Raw genomic sequence first — 15,684 nt, 5'->3', positions numbered from 1 at the left:
TAAAATGGTCAACGTAGTCGGACGTGTTTCAAAACCTCTTCATGGAAGCGTCCTTAATCTTGCGACGAGCAATCCCGGATCCGGGATCGTAATCATAGCCTCAAACGAATTAGCATAACGCAGCGGACATAAATACCCCTAGAAACTTTTCCTAATCTTTAAAATCGCAAATGAAATGAATTAAATATATTCAAACACAAGCTTAGGCTTTTGTTAACAACACTGTCATCTCAGTTTTTCAAAATATGCGTTACAGCCAATGCTAGACAAGCATTTGTGTAAGTTTATCATGGCATAATGCTATGCTAAGATCTGCTGGCAGCAGGCAACATTTTCATGAAAATAAGAAAAGCAACCAAATTAAATCATTTACCTTTGAAGAACTTCAGATGCTTTCACTCAGGAGACTCCCAGTTAGATAGCAAATGTTCCTTTTTTCCCAAAATATTATTTTTGTAGGCGAAATAGCTCCCGTTTGTTCATCATGCTTGGCTGAGAAATCGACCAGAAAATGCTACCACTACAACGGCAAACTTTTTTCAAAATTTGCTCCATAATATCGACAGAAACACGGCAAACGTTGTTTAGGATCCATCCTCAATGTGTTTTTAACATATATATTCGATAATATATCCGTCGATGCAATTGGTTTCTCATAAGAAGCGATTGGAAAAATGGCTACCTCAGTATTTTACGCAAGATTTTCAGCGGGAGACACCATGTGACCACTTGCTATATATGGTCCCTTATGGCTATTCTTCAATGGAAATGCGTAAAAAGACGTCACAATGCTGTAGACACCTTGGGGAATACGTGGAAAACGTAAGGTCATTCGTAGCTCATTCACAGCCATATAAGGAGTCATTGGCATGAGGCGGTTTCAAAAAATGCGGCACTTCCTGGTTGGATTTTTATCTGGGTTTCGCCTGTAACATCAGTTCTGTGGCACTCACAGACAATATCTTTGCAGTTTTGGAAACGTCAGAGTGTTTTCTATCCAAAGCTGTCAATTATATGCATAGTCAAGCATCTTTTCGTGACAAAATATAATGTTTAAAACGGGAATGTTTTTCATCCAAAAATTTTAATAGCGCCCCCAATGCTATACCAGTCCAGCATCATGTTCTGATCATCAAAGCAACTATCACGTGTATTTGACCGACTGGTCAAATTGCTCTCGGTCTAAAGTGTCCATGTAATTGTTGCAGATTGTGGCAAGGGTTTGAATCTCACATGAGTCGCCCCCCCTTCCCCTTTGGGAAATGTAGATTTACATGTATTGTATTACTGTGTTGAAGAGGGACGTAGCCTATAGCCAACAACTTAAAAATAAAGATTAAGAATCAATTTAATAGGGAGCTACATCTTTCAGCCATGCACAAAAACACACAGCTATTGCCTAATAATCATAGTGCATAGGCTATATTACGTTGATGTGTACACCAAGATGTAGGCCTACAACATTTTCTAAGCCGTTTTCATAATCATCTGTTTTGCCACATATGTGTTATTTGACTCGAGGAGGATGAGCGGTACAAAGTTTACAGTACGTTTTTTTTTTTTTTTTTTGGGATCAAAAAGGGCTTAGGTAGTGGGCACGTCATCTTGGGGTTATCTTGGGGTTTCCTGTAAATTCTACAAATTTGTGCATGGAGCTGAGAGAAGTTTTTTTTGCAGTTTTAAAGCACATTTCCTGCAATTCTACATAATATGCCGTGGAGCAGAGAGAAAGTGTTGCTGTTTTCAAGCTAATTTCCTGCAATTCTATGCATTTTACAACGGCTAATAGTGTGTTCTTTTCTACAATGTATATGTTGTAAGGACCTAATTTATATATTTTTCCATAAAAGCATATTGATGTGTGTGAAACAGATAAACAAAAGCGTGGAATTTAGTCATATATGCGAAAATGTTCAAATGTATCACGAAAGCAGTAGCTAGTACCCTACCCTAGGATTCATCAATGCAATATTGGTTGGTACACAACATTTTGTTACAGACCAACAGAACAAAACTTAACCTTGAATTTGTAGGTTAAAATGGTGGTCAGGGTTGACCTATTTAAAGAAATGCCATTGGTTGGTGGATATAAAGTCTGGTTTTTGATAAGCCGGTGAAGCATTTGTTCCAAGATATAATCACTGCCACCTGGTGAGGTTAGCATAGGGCTAACGTGTGCCATGTTATCTGATGGGACCAGCTACTAATGTTATTCATTCAGCATTCCCTCGCTTAAAAGTAAACAAACGCCACCAAACAGATTTATTTTATGCCTCTGCAATCCCATTGTGCATTAGATGCTGTGGGTCCACCGGGACACCATAGGGTGCCTTTTAATAGTCTAAACTCACTCATAACTTACTTCAGGCCCTAGTAGGCTACTACTTTATCCACTCAGCATGCTACCCCTAAGAAAGTTTCTCCCATGTGTATTGTGTATAGCGTGTGATGTGTGGCCCTAAGGAACCACAGTCTTGTCAATATATGGCAATGTAGTCATATTACACTGTAGTCCCACGACGTTGTTTCTCAATGGAACTGCGGTCTTGTCACTGTCTGGCACTGTATTCATGTTACACTGTAGTCCCATGACACTGTAGTCCAGCACTGAGACGTTGTTTCTCAATGGGCGCTAATCTAAGGATTAATGACAGTGATACATCTGCCAGTCATGTCGCCGGGCCCCACAGATGGCGAGGGACGAGGGACTCAACGCGGGGACTGATTGGCACGACCACTCTGTCATTCATTACCGGATTCAATTTGAGCTGGGATGAAAAACAACCCTAACCCAAAACGATTCAACTACAAGGCCTATCTCTGCTTGCAGCTGTTACGCTAGTCAGTGATGTAATCTAAGGCTAGCTCCCCAGTGTTTGCACTCATTGACTTTGAGTCAGATCTATGGAGTGACATCCACCACAATAACAACAACAATGACGACAGGAGTCCAATTCATTCGCAGCCTGGCACTACATATCCAATATACAGGAACAGTAACATGGTAATAACAATGCCGCTGGCAGAGCCTCGGGCTACGTGGCAGACAGGCTGTGTTTAGCCAGCCCTGAGTGGAGGGAGCAAGGCATAAGTGTCTCAGAGAATTATATGTAAAAAATAAATTTAAAAAAGGGCCCCACTACAATGATTCCATTCTGGATTTGAGAAACACAACTGTCGATTCTGGTTTCGATCAACAGGATTATCTCTCTTTCTCTTTCTCTCTCTCTCTCCCTCTAGGTGGTAGGACCGCCGGCAGCAGGGGCCTTCCGGGAGAGGCCGGCCAAGCCCACGGCGTTCCGCAAGTTCTACGAGCGAGGAGACTTCCCCATCGCTCTGGAGCATGACACCAAGGGCAATCGCATCGCATGGAAGGTAGGATACTGCAAAGCATTCACTAGAGCAGTCTGTTGAGATTGTGCAATATGTGGGGGCTACAGTACAAATTTGTGAATGAGGCGAATTACCCCTATACTGTACAATACTGTATGCAATTCCTTCCTACCTTTACGCTCAGCCTAAACTCTCAGCCCTACAGTAGGTGATCACATGTACTCACACACCACCTTAATGTAGGAGGAGTGTTGTTCACATGGAAACACTGGTGCCATAGTATGTATTATTATGTTGTCATTGCTCTACATGATATGTGATGTGTGTCAGTGTCATCTGCGATGTTATCATCCATTGTGGAACACAAAGGAACGTTTGCAATGTACACATGATGTCACGGTGGGTCACGATCAATGTTCTGCTTGTCCTCGGATATTGCCTGTGAGGACAATAGCCCAGACAGACCTATCTCAGTGTTTCTGCGTCTATGTCAGAATGTGTACCTGCTGCAGTCAGAAAGACTCAATCGTGCAGCGTTCGACACATCAGTTAGACCAGCAGTGAGATTGCTCCTCCTTATATTAACCATGCTGGTTTATTATAGCCTCCCAGCGCTGCGAGATTCTCCACAACTTCTGAGTCGGAGTCGTCACCACCCACCGCACTTAAGGACATTTAGAAACGTAAGCAAGGCAAAATGAATCAAAGCAAATAGGCTTTTTCTTCCTCCTTCAAAAGAGAGAGGTGACACACTCTTTCCTGTCTCCTGGTGAAAACATTGTGAAAGCATCTGCATGAATTAGTCATGTACAGTGTTCAAATGAATACTGTGTGGTGGATGGTGAGCTTTTACCCCAATAATGGCTTTCTTTGTGCTCTTATGAAAAAGCTCTCAAAAAAACGGGAATTGGTGTATAAAATTTGTGCAGCTGTTATGGTTATTGATTTCACCCATGCACACGTGTAACCGATTTCTCCTAATTCTCCCTGTCAGACTACTTCATTACTCCCCCACTGTGTGAAACATCTTGGAGGGATGACTGTTCATGTGTGTATAGCACACTGCAGCGAGCCTAGTCAAGCATGCGTTTGTGTTCTAAACTAGCATGCGATCCACCACGCATCCGTTTTGGTTGATTTTCTTTTCATAATTCCGGATGAATACACCCCCCAGTGTTTTCATCCTCTCCTCTACTTTTAAAATCACTTCAAATAGAGTAGATGCCGGGCAGTGTAGTGGGAGCGCAGGGGCCACTGTGTGTTTGCACTGGGCAGCACTTGGGGCAGAGGTTCAAGGCTGGGGCTCTGGACCAATCTTGGCTGGAGAGTTGGCTATAGGAAGAAAAAAATAAAACAGGAAATAGCAGGGGGGAAAAAAACTAAATAGTGTTGATTTAATTTGGCCTGAGTGCACAATCTGAGTGTGTGTTTACTGTGTTTGTGTGTGTAGAGGAGTGTGTGGGCCTGAGGTCAAGAGTTCACAGTCCCTGCCGGCTCTGTGTGTGTGTGTGTTTACGTGTGCGCTAGAGAGGGAGCAGGAGAGTGGTAAATGTCCTCATGATGGAATGCCTCTTAAATTGACCGTGAAATAGCCACAAACAGCATGTTTACTCCAATAAGTCAATCAAATGAATATCAGTGGTAACATACAGTGTAGGTGTCCTATTCAGTATGTGTGTTTGTCACCACCCCCCTGCAGCACCACACGTAGGGTAGAAAGCCTCCCTTGCTCCCCTCCCCTTTTCTCTTCTCTGCTCTCATCCAGTCATCCCCCTGTCTGTGCGGTAGGGAGCAGCAGCGCATGGCTCTTCCTCCTCTTCTATGGAGTCAGTCTCTCATGTCTTTCACAATCCCCCACCCTCTCCCACTCTACTTCATCATACGGATGGGCACTGGAAATGGTTTCGGCATTCAAATAATATCACAATATTTTTGGGGATATCCGGATTGTCGAAATGCATGTTTTGTTCAATTCAATGGAGACTTGCTCGTTTGACGAGAGAGAGAGAGAGAGAGAGAGAAAGAGAAAGCCGGTGCGCTGCGCACTGTTTGTTTTAGCAGAAGGATGGGGGAGGGGCAGGTGTGAGAGAGAGAAAGAGAACCAAACCCGACTCCAGCTAGTCTAGGAAGATACAAAGAAGGAACTGTCAGATTGCATCACAATACCCCCGAACTTGCCACACTGGGAGCCAAATTTGAAGTGGAAGACATTGAATACATGGAGCATTAAACACAATTGAAATGTATTTTCGGAAGGGCTGTGGTCACCATTAATGTAATACATTAACTATTTAGGGGAGCTATTTCATAGTTTTTTCACAGGTACATACTTATTTCACAGGTACATTATTTGCCCATTTCAGTATAGCTACCCTATGCTTGGCGTGACAGTTATGGGAAGGGCAGACCGTCCGATATGCCCTGAAATATTTTGATATGCAACCTGGAATAAAAATGTAAGAGGACTAGTGCTCCTATTTAAGCAAATCTCTCATCTGTGCAGTTTGCGAGCAATGGTGTTATGCTACATTGTATCATTGTTTCTTCTTCAGAGCTTGCTGGTGAGTAACTTCACAGAGACAAACACGAATTCTTCAAGTTTAGCACTATATTTTTTATTGAACCTTTTATTTAACTAGGCAAGTCAGTTAAGAACAAATTCGGATTTGCAATGATGGCCTACCAAAAGGCCTCCTGCGGGTATGGGGGCTGGGATTAAAAATAAAATCAATACAAATGTAGGACAAAACACACATCACGACTACATAAAGAGAGACCTAAGACGACAGCATGGCACGGCACAACATGACAACATGGTTGCAACACAACATGGCAGCAGCACAAAATGGTAGCGGCACAAAACAGGGTACAAACATTGTTTGGCACAGACAGCAGCACAAAGAGCAAGAAGGTAGAGACAACAAAACATCACGCAAAGCAGCCACAACTGTCAGTAAGTGTGTCCATGATTGAGTCTTTGAATGAAGAGCCAATTTGTTCCTGATCTTTGTAGCTAGTTGGCGGGCCAGAACATAATTAGCGCAAGTTCAAGAACATTGGGAAACAGAGGCATTCCAAAATGTTTTTAAAAAGACAAAGACCTTACCTTTCCCCTTTTTATTTTAGTCCGGGCAGTCCGACGCATTCGGCAGTTATGCCTTCATCAGAGCTGAATCTAATCATGGTACTTTCAGAAGACATGAGGCCCAAGTCCAACGCAGAAAGGCATGACGGAGACAAGAATGCCAGCATTAAACTTTCATTTATTGAATGAGTCTTCAAGGAAACTATATCAATGCATTTCAATCATGACGGCCATATGATGGAAAAGTGAAAACGATTCAGATTCACGTTTTGTCCTACAAGAGGAAATCTTAGCACTTCTCACGCGTCACATAGGCCTAAACAAACATAAACAGAGCAGGAAACAAAAAATAGGAACAGTCAGACAAATACCTTTCCTACCCTCCCATCCCACCCCAGCCTGTCCATATGAGGAGTTGTTCGTAATAGTGATAGACCCTGGTATAAAACTCCTCCCGAAGCGGGCAGTGCGCACAATCAGACCTGATGGGAGATCAAAGCAGTGGTGGAGTATGATGTTGTCGTTTGTCTGTGTATGTTTAGTATTGTTTCTAAAAGAAAGGAAATAGAAGGCCTATAGGCTACTCCAGGGACATTTAATAGCCATGGCCTATACCACTTTATTATTATACAAACCTTCCGAACAGAACAGTGCGAAACCTGAAAGAACTTGTGGTTCTCTAGGGTCAAGCGAATTGATACAATGTATTACTTGTGCACGCACCAGTGCAACGATATGTCGTTTAACAACATCGCTCCCAAACGGCACTGATGTGAGATTCTTTTTCCGCTATAGAAGCACTGGTCCTCTTAAATTGTAATTCCAAATTGCACGTCAAAATATTTAGGGTCATATTGTCACGACTTCTGCCGAAGTCGATGCCTCTCCTTGTTCGGGCGGCGGTCGACGTCGCCGGTCTTCTAGCCATCGCCGATCCATTTGTCATTTTCCATTTGTCTTGTTTTCCCTCATTTCCCTCATTATGTGTTGTGTATTTAACCCTCTGTTTCCCTCATGTCTTTGTGTGGTATTGTTTATTCTGTTTCGCGTTATGCACACGTTAGTCTGTTGCGCTGGGTTATGTTAACCCGTATTGTTATTTCGTTTTCACTTTGCCGTGTGCTTTTGGTTCGCCTAAATAAAAGGCTCCGTTGGCTACCCAATATCTGCTCTCCCTTACAGCCATTTACGCATACCTGACACATATGGCAGTCTGCTCTGCCTTTCCTCCCCTTCACACCAGGGCTGCCAAGAATATAGGGTTGCTATAAGACGTGATTGGAAAAAAGTATAAAATACTGTAGCCCCCCACTACCATGAGATGTCTACATTTAATGTATTAATTGCATGGTGACCACAACCCTTCGGAAAAACGTTTAATGCATTTTTTTCCACCCTGCTGCATGTATTCAAGGGATTCCTATAGAGATACTGTAGATAGAGGACTCATCTATGCCAGCGTCATAGAGGCTGTCTCCATTTCTTCTTCACGATTGGCTGATCCCTCCTGATGACCCGGTTGGACATAAGTCCAACAGGGTCAAATCAAATCAAATCAAATTTTATTTGTCACATATACATGGTTAGCAGATGTTAATGCGAGTGTAGCGAAATGCTTGTGCTTCTAGTTCCGACAATGCAGTAATAACCAACAAGTAATCTAACTAACAATTCCAAAACTACTGTCTTAGACACAGTGTAAGGGGATAAAGAATATGTACATAAAGATATATGGATGAGTGATGGTACAGAGCAGCATAGGCAAGATACAGTAGATGGTATCGAGTACAGTATATACATATGAGATGAGTATGTAAACAAAGTGGCATAGTTAAAGTGGCTAGTGATACATGTATTACATAAGGATGCAGTAGATGATATAGAGTACAGTATATACGTATACATATGAGATTAATGTATGAGAATAATATGAGAATAATGTAGGGTATATAAACATTATATTAGGTAGCATTGTTTAAAGTGGCTAGTGATATATTTTACATCATTTCCCATCAATTCCCATTATTAAAGTGGCTGGAGTTGAGTCAGTGTGTTGGCAGCAGCCACTCAATGTTAGTGGTGGCTGTTTAACAGTCTGATGGCCTTGAGATAGAAGCTGTTTTTCAGTCTCTCGGTCCCAGCTTTGATGCACCTGTACTGACCTCGCCTTCTGGATGATAGCGGGGTGAACAGGCAGTGGCTCGGGTGGTTGTTGTCCTTGATGATCTTTATGGCCTTCCTGTAACATCGGGTGGTGTAGGTGTCCTGGAGGGCAGGTAGTTTGCCCCCGGTGATGCGTTGTGCAGACCTCACTACCCTCTGGAGAGCCTTACGGTTGTGGGCGGAGCAGTTGCCGTACCAGGCGGTGGTGATACAGCCCGCCAGGATGCTCTCGATTGTGCATCTGTAGAAGTTTGTGAGTGCTTTTGGTGACAAGCCGAATTTCTTCAGCCTCCTGAGGTTGAAGAGGCGCTGCTGCGCCTTCTTCACGATGCTGTCTGTGTGAGTGGACCAATTCAGTTTGTCTGTGATGTGTATGCCGAGGAACTTAAAACTTACTACCCTCTCCTCTTTTGTTCCATCGATGTGGATAGGGGGGTGTTCCCTCTGCTGTTTCCTGAAGTCCACAATCATCTCCTTAGTTTTGTTGACGTTGAGTGTGAGGTTATTTTCCTGACACCACACTCCGAGGGCCCTCACCTCCTCCCTGTAGGCCGTCTCGTCGTTGTTGGTAATCAAGCCTACCACTGTTGTGTCGTCCGCAAACTTGATGATTGAGTTGGAGGCGTGCGTGGCCACGCAGTCGTGGGTGAACAGGGAGTACAGGAGAGGGCTCAGAACGCACCCTTGTGGGGCCCCAGTGTTGAGGACCAGTCACCTTGCCCTGATTAAAAGCAGTGGTTCGCGCTTTCAGTTTCACGCGAATGCTGCCATCAATCCACGGTTTCTGGTTAGGGAATGTTTTAATCGTTGCTATGGGAACGACATCTTCAACGCACGTTCTAATGAACTCGCACACCGAATGAGCGTATTCGTCAATGTTGTTATCTGACGCAATACGAAACATATCCCAGTCCACGTGATGGAAGCAGTCTTGGAGTGTGGGTCGCCATCAGGAATCAGCCAATGAAGTTCGAAGTCCCACCCGGTTGACTCAATGGCGCTGCCCATGCTAAGACGACCTTTTGGCCCTAGTTACCAGTGGGGCGCACTCATAGAAACGGTCATAAAACGTTTGTTTTCTAAAAATGTTTAATGTAATGGTCTATGATGTAGGCTGTGTAGCAGTGTCGCGTAGATCATTTTATTACATTTTTAGATAAAGCCTTAAAAAAAAAAAGGCCTACTCCACCAAGTAATCGAATACTAACGTTCGGATATTCAAATAGTTGAATAACCATGCTCAGAGCCATATATATATATATATATATATATGAGTTAGACCAATGTGGTTAAATGTTCCGAGAGCGGCACTTTTTCTTCCATAGCCGTTGCTAATTGATAATTAACGCTTCTGCGTTGTGCTGTTTTTTTTTCTGATAGCTTTTTAAAACCTATGAAGATGTCCAGTGAAAGCAGATATGCAATTTGTTGACACTACAACACAGTAAAGACTTGGATACACAATATCCCGAATGCTAATCAATAAAAACATCTGTTAAATGTGCTACTCTGTTTTGCTCTGTTACATCAGAAACATTTCAAGAATAACGTTTTATATGGGCGCTAACATGGAGGCCGTTCTGAAACCTGGCCTACCGCTCTGTATGGCTCTGACCGTTCCCATCCCCACTTCATCATCACATTACTGAGTAGTGGGCAAAGTGGTGAAAAATACTGGCCTGATCCTTTGTCTTTTCAGCTTTGTTCATGTTCAGCTTTCCCCACCAGTCATGATCTGTCTGTTCTTCAGAGGATGGAAGAGTGATTACTTTCGCTTGTAATGATACAATTTGCCTGAACTGCTCCTGATAATGGTTAAGACTGTATCAGCATGTGATTGGATTTGTGTTATCCTGCTGGGTGGCGTGTGTTCGTTTTGAGCAGGAGGGAAAAAGAGAGAGACAGTGTGTGTGGGCGGAGAGTGTGCGCACGTGGCATCCACGCACCTGTGTTTGTCCGTGCACGTTTTTTTTTATTTTGTGTGTGTGTGTGTGTGAGTGTTTTTGGTACAAGAGAGAATGTGAGCTAAATGTCAAGGGCAAATTGAAAGCGGCAAGGTTGTTTCCCCGAGTAGGTAATTTGGCTCTCTGGCTTTCCACTACAGCTGTAAAAGCCCCGTGCTGTAATGTGGCTCACGCAGGTAAAAGCTTTACACATATGAGAAACATGTGCTGCCAAAAGATAAGAGGAATAGTGGGAGTCTCTCTCTCCCGTGCGTCTGGCCCCCTGTCATGACGTTGGAGGTTGGAAGCCAAAGGCCTGGCTGCCTGGAACGGTTACTCTAAGCCAGGGTTGGGCAACTGGCAGCCCGCGGATCAGTTTCCAAAAACATTTGAATGAAAACATTTTGGGAACTCAGTCGGGCTCTCAATTTACTATTGAGAGTTAGTATAGTAGTATACACAAGATGCAGTTGTTTGTGCATCAGCAGTTTTTCTCTTGTTATGTCAGTTACTGACAGTCCTCACTCAGTTAGCCCAAGTCAACTAAAAAATTTTAGATTGGTAAATTAGCTGCCAGCTTTCTAAACTTATAGTAATTATGGTTGAATTACTGACTGTGGAGCCCCCATTGATTTTGTTAGTCACTCTCACTCAGATATCATATAACAAATTGCAAATATGTCAAAATGTGTAGAATTGCAGGAAGTTAGCTGTAAAATTGCACTTTTTTCTCTCTGCTCCCAAAACGCTAGGGCCGACTGCATGTGTGGGTATGGCTGTGGGTACGTAGACCAGCGAGCCATTGTGGCCCCTCATAATGAATTCACAGTTGCCCATCCCAGCTCTAAGCACTGGTACAGAAAGCCAAGTGCAGAGTGAAGTGCTGAAACATTTTTAGAACGCACAGGCATAGAAGTTAGAAGAATTTATTCAAAAGTCTACTAAAGTGTGACTTTGTCCTTGTGTTCCTTGGCTATTTACCAGTGTTCTAGTACTCGAGACTGGTCTCGAGACCACATGTTGAGTGCCTTGGTCTTGTCTAGGTGTCAGATACATTTGTACTCGGTCTTGACTTGGTCTCGGGACAGTGAGGACTTCCATTCAGTCACTGCATAAAACCGCTTCGCCAGGCCAAATATATACACTCCTTTCTTGAAACATTAATACAGTATCTTAACAGCCTTTTATCTATTATAGATATGTTTGCGCAGTAAGGAACCTACAGGCCTTCAGTGTGTGACAGGTTAGTACAGTGGTGAACCTATAGGTCTTCAGTGTGTGACAGGTTAGTACAGTGGTGAACCTATAGGTCTTCAGTGTGTGACAGGTTGGTGATTCTGAAAGGACAGCAGCCGTAATACCAGGTCACTCATGTAGGAGAGTGTACTTTCTGTAAAACACAAAGGGCCAGTGGTGTAGTGGAGGGTAGGCTATACGCAGGTATAAGCCGTACACCCACTTATTTTTCAGTGGGCATTTCAGTGGGCATTACTCACTTCTGAATCCCTGCTGATGCGTATCAAAGTAGTGTAGTGGAGGTATACGACTCAGTTATGTAGTACAATAGAGACATCATGCACAAAGTAGCCTACACAATCGCAAAGCACTGTCACTCTCGTTGAAATGAGAAGACCAAGTGGAGTGGAGTTCCACATATTTTAATAAACTGAAACTCACCAAAACAATGAAGCGCAAACGAAACGTGCCGCTACTGGCGTGCACTCAGGCAACTAAATGTAGACAAGATCCCACAAACACAATGGGGAAAATGGCTACCTAAATATGATCCCCAATCAGAGACTATGATAAACAGCTGCCTCTGATTGGGAACCATATCAGGCCAACATAGATATAGAAATGACCTCGATGACTCACCCTAGTCACACCCCGACCAAACCAACATAGAGAATAACAGGCTCTCTATGGTCAGGGCGTGACAATCACGTGAAATATATTCACAGGACAGCAACCGACTGGTTGTCCTTTATTTTAAAAAAAAAATCTATTTAAAAAAGTTGTGATTTTGAAAGTGAAAATCTCAAAAATCTATAATAAAACATTAGAGTATACCCACTTCTCCAGGCACCACTACGCCACTGCATAGGGTTGATGGAAAGACAGCAGTCACACACAGCATGATGTTAAAGGATAAGCAGTCCATAAACTTGGACACAATCAGCCACTAGGTCCCAATCATAAGAATACAAAAACATAACCATATCCCATTCAAAATGTAAAACTTTTACACAAAGTAACCAGTGACCTAAAGTTGAAAGTGGAAGTGACAGCCTTTTAACTACTTTGCAGATATGAAACAAACAGACAATCGTAATATGGCACTCATCTTTTCCCATTGAATGCAATTTATTGACATAAGATTCAATTGGCTTTTCTAGGGAGTTTTTCCTAGCCACCGTGCTTCTACACCTGCATTGCTTGCTGTTTGGGGCTTTATAGGCTGGGTTTCTGTACAGCACTTTGAGATATCAGCTGATGTAAGAAGGGCTTTATAAATACATTTGATTTGATTTGGTTGATGCTTTCCCCAGTGACTGCTATGTATTGACATAAACATCAACCCTGTGACACTCTTCTTTTCCCATTGAATGCAACTTATTGATATAAACATCAACCCTGTGACACTCATGTTTTCCCATTGACTGTAATGTATTGAGATAAACATCAACCCTGAGGCACTCATCTTTTCCCATTGACTGCAATGTATCGAGAAAAACATCAACCTGGCCACACTCATCTGTTCCTATTGACTGCAGTTTGAGAAAAACGTCAGCAACTGTGAAGTTTTACCTTTTGCAAAAACGTGCCAGGGTGACGTTTTCAGGCTGATAATGGGCTGTTTCAACTTAGGATGCTCCTCCTTGTAAAAAAAAATGTCAGCATAGAGCCCTGAGGGGCCCTGCATTCAGAAGACATGGCAGCCGCTCGGCTCTCAGTAATAATGGATGAGATAAGCGGAGGTCTGTCTGTCTCTCTGTCTCCTCAGTCAGTAGGTTAGCCTAACGTTAGCCCCTCGGCCCCACCAGCCCCAACAGCAGCCCACCAGCCAGACGGCCTGAGACTGAAACTGCAGCCTGTTCGGACCTCCAGACCTAGAAACACTCCTGTTCATTTCATTACAACTTCTACTTTATCCTCTGCCTGCATCTCTGGACTCCCTCACTGCTTTGTGTCTCGTCTGAGTCTTCTCGCTCTGCGTTGTTTTGTCCTCTTTTTTGTTGTTGTCATTTTCTTCTCCTCGGCCTCTCTCATGTATTCCCATTTGTCATTTTATGGAGTCAGGGGACTGAGGCGGGAGGCATTTCATAAGAATATTAATGCTAAATTGATTCCTGCCCGCAAAACACCCAGCTTGGGGAGGGAGGAGTGGGACAGGAGGGGGACAATCAATAAATCTGATCAAGCGCTTTAGGAAATGAAGAGAGTAAAGCGCTCCTAGGGGACTGATATCCATCTCCTTGGGATGATTGAATTACGCACTGAGCGAATGGGGAGGAGGGAGAGTGGGAAGGGGTACCGGGAAAGAGCATGTGTGTGGAGAGTGAGCGTGTTGTGTGTGCATGCGTGTGAGTGAAGGGGAATGAATAAAGAGGGTGAGGCCATTGCAGATACCTCTGTGACGAAAGGCTTTTTTTTATTGGCAACAACAACAAAAAAATATGGGAATATACATTTTTAAGGGTCATACCTTGTGGCTGCTGGCGCTTTCTATTGACAGCTGTATTGCATGGCCTGGGTACATCATTTTGATGAGGAGTTCATTCGGGGTCTAGTGCCGTCCTTTCCTATTTGTCATTTATTAGTAGGCCAATACAATATGTTAAACAGAGAGTGACGAGGTGGAGTGGATTTTTATGGACAGACCCTGTGTTTCAGTGATTGTCATGGTTTCTTATCTAAATTGCTGATATTTTATACCTTGGAACATAATGGAGTTGTTGGCATGGAGCCTTCAGTCTTGTATCAACTTTGTATGGAACCACTTTATGTAATGGCCCTGAATTATATGAATGTGCTGTACCTATTTCAAAGTAAACCAGTATTCTGAGGACAATGCTAGCTGTTTGCTAGAGAATTGAAACTAGGCCCATAGGCTATAGTGCTTGAAAACGCATACCTTCCCAATGTCACTCTCTGTTAGAAATGTCCTTGTCTCGTTCCACTTTGTGCATATGTACCTTCCCTTCACCATATATGAATGTCTTCTTATCTTCTCAGAGGACCTGATACCTTTGTGAGCGAATATCTGAATTGAGAGAATAAAACGAGGTTAAACATGCGCACTTGCTCACTGAAACTTACTGAGCGCTTTGTACTCCACGGGGAATGTTTTGTGTCATAAGGAAGAAATGAAACACAATAAGAGAGAGAATAGGAGGAATACTGTACCGTATGAACATGCCTCTCGGGAGGAGAAGAGAGGAAGGATAAAAGAGAGGAGAGAGAGAAGTCCTCAACTGCACAGCAGCACCAAGGCCTGCTGCCAGCCTGCCTCCCTCTCTGCCTGCACTCCTCGCTCCCTGCCTACCTGCCTCCCACCCTTCTTACCTCCCTGCCTGCCTCCCTGGAGGGGTTCGATGTGGCACGCTGTGAAGTTGGAATGGCAGCTGTCGAGCTGCCAGGCTGCTGGGGGAGCGTCGGCCGGACACACGCGTGCGAGGTCTCGTTTGCAGGATAACTACCGCCAGCCGCCCCTCAGCGTTTCACAGTGCACTCAACGTGATGCTCACCGGATATTGTGCCTGTACTATAACCCTCCATGGGAAATGAGACGATAGCAAAATATATTTTGCAAAAACACAAAGGTTGCAGCTGAAGCTTTTAATGAGTCCTAAAGTGTGGAGAAGACCCCCTAAAACAGACAAAACTATCCATATTAAAGCTGCAATATCTAACTTCTTCTGCAACCTCACCAAATTCACTTAGAAATGTAAGCTATTGAAAACAAATCTAAGATGCGGTAGATCTGTTCTGCGTCCGCTATTTCTATGCTTCCCTGTCTTACGTTGAGTTTTTGCGTCAAACAGCTGAAAATACAATATATTTGGTTATGGGAAAGATATTTCACAGTGGTTTAGATTAAGAATGCACGATATATTGGTGAACATATGGGAATCGGCCGATATTAGCTAACAATGCCAA

At 43.4% G+C, this 15,684-nt stretch overlaps 1 protein-coding gene across 1 annotated transcript in view; it reads left to right on the top strand.

Annotated features, from left to right (window-relative positions):
- The window catches only part of LOC139383359 (PARK2 co-regulated), a 245,887-nt gene that overhangs the window by 37,026 nt on the left and 193,177 nt on the right, over positions 1-15,684 (top strand). Inside the window, exon 2 of the mRNA XM_071127870.1 lies at positions 3,241-3,375. Within this exon, the coding sequence (XP_070983971.1) occupies positions 3,241-3,375 (135 nt within the window). The remainder of the gene's footprint in view (positions 1-3,240; positions 3,376-15,684) is intronic.

Source organism: Oncorhynchus clarkii, chromosome 25 (assembly GCF_045791955.1).
Source record: "Oncorhynchus clarkii lewisi isolate Uvic-CL-2024 chromosome 25, UVic_Ocla_1.0, whole genome shotgun sequence".
NCBI lineage: Eukaryota > Metazoa > Chordata > Actinopteri > Salmoniformes > Salmonidae > Oncorhynchus > Oncorhynchus clarkii.
The sequence above is the reverse complement of the archived record's forward strand: the minus strand, read 5'-3'. Positions and strand labels throughout refer to the sequence as shown.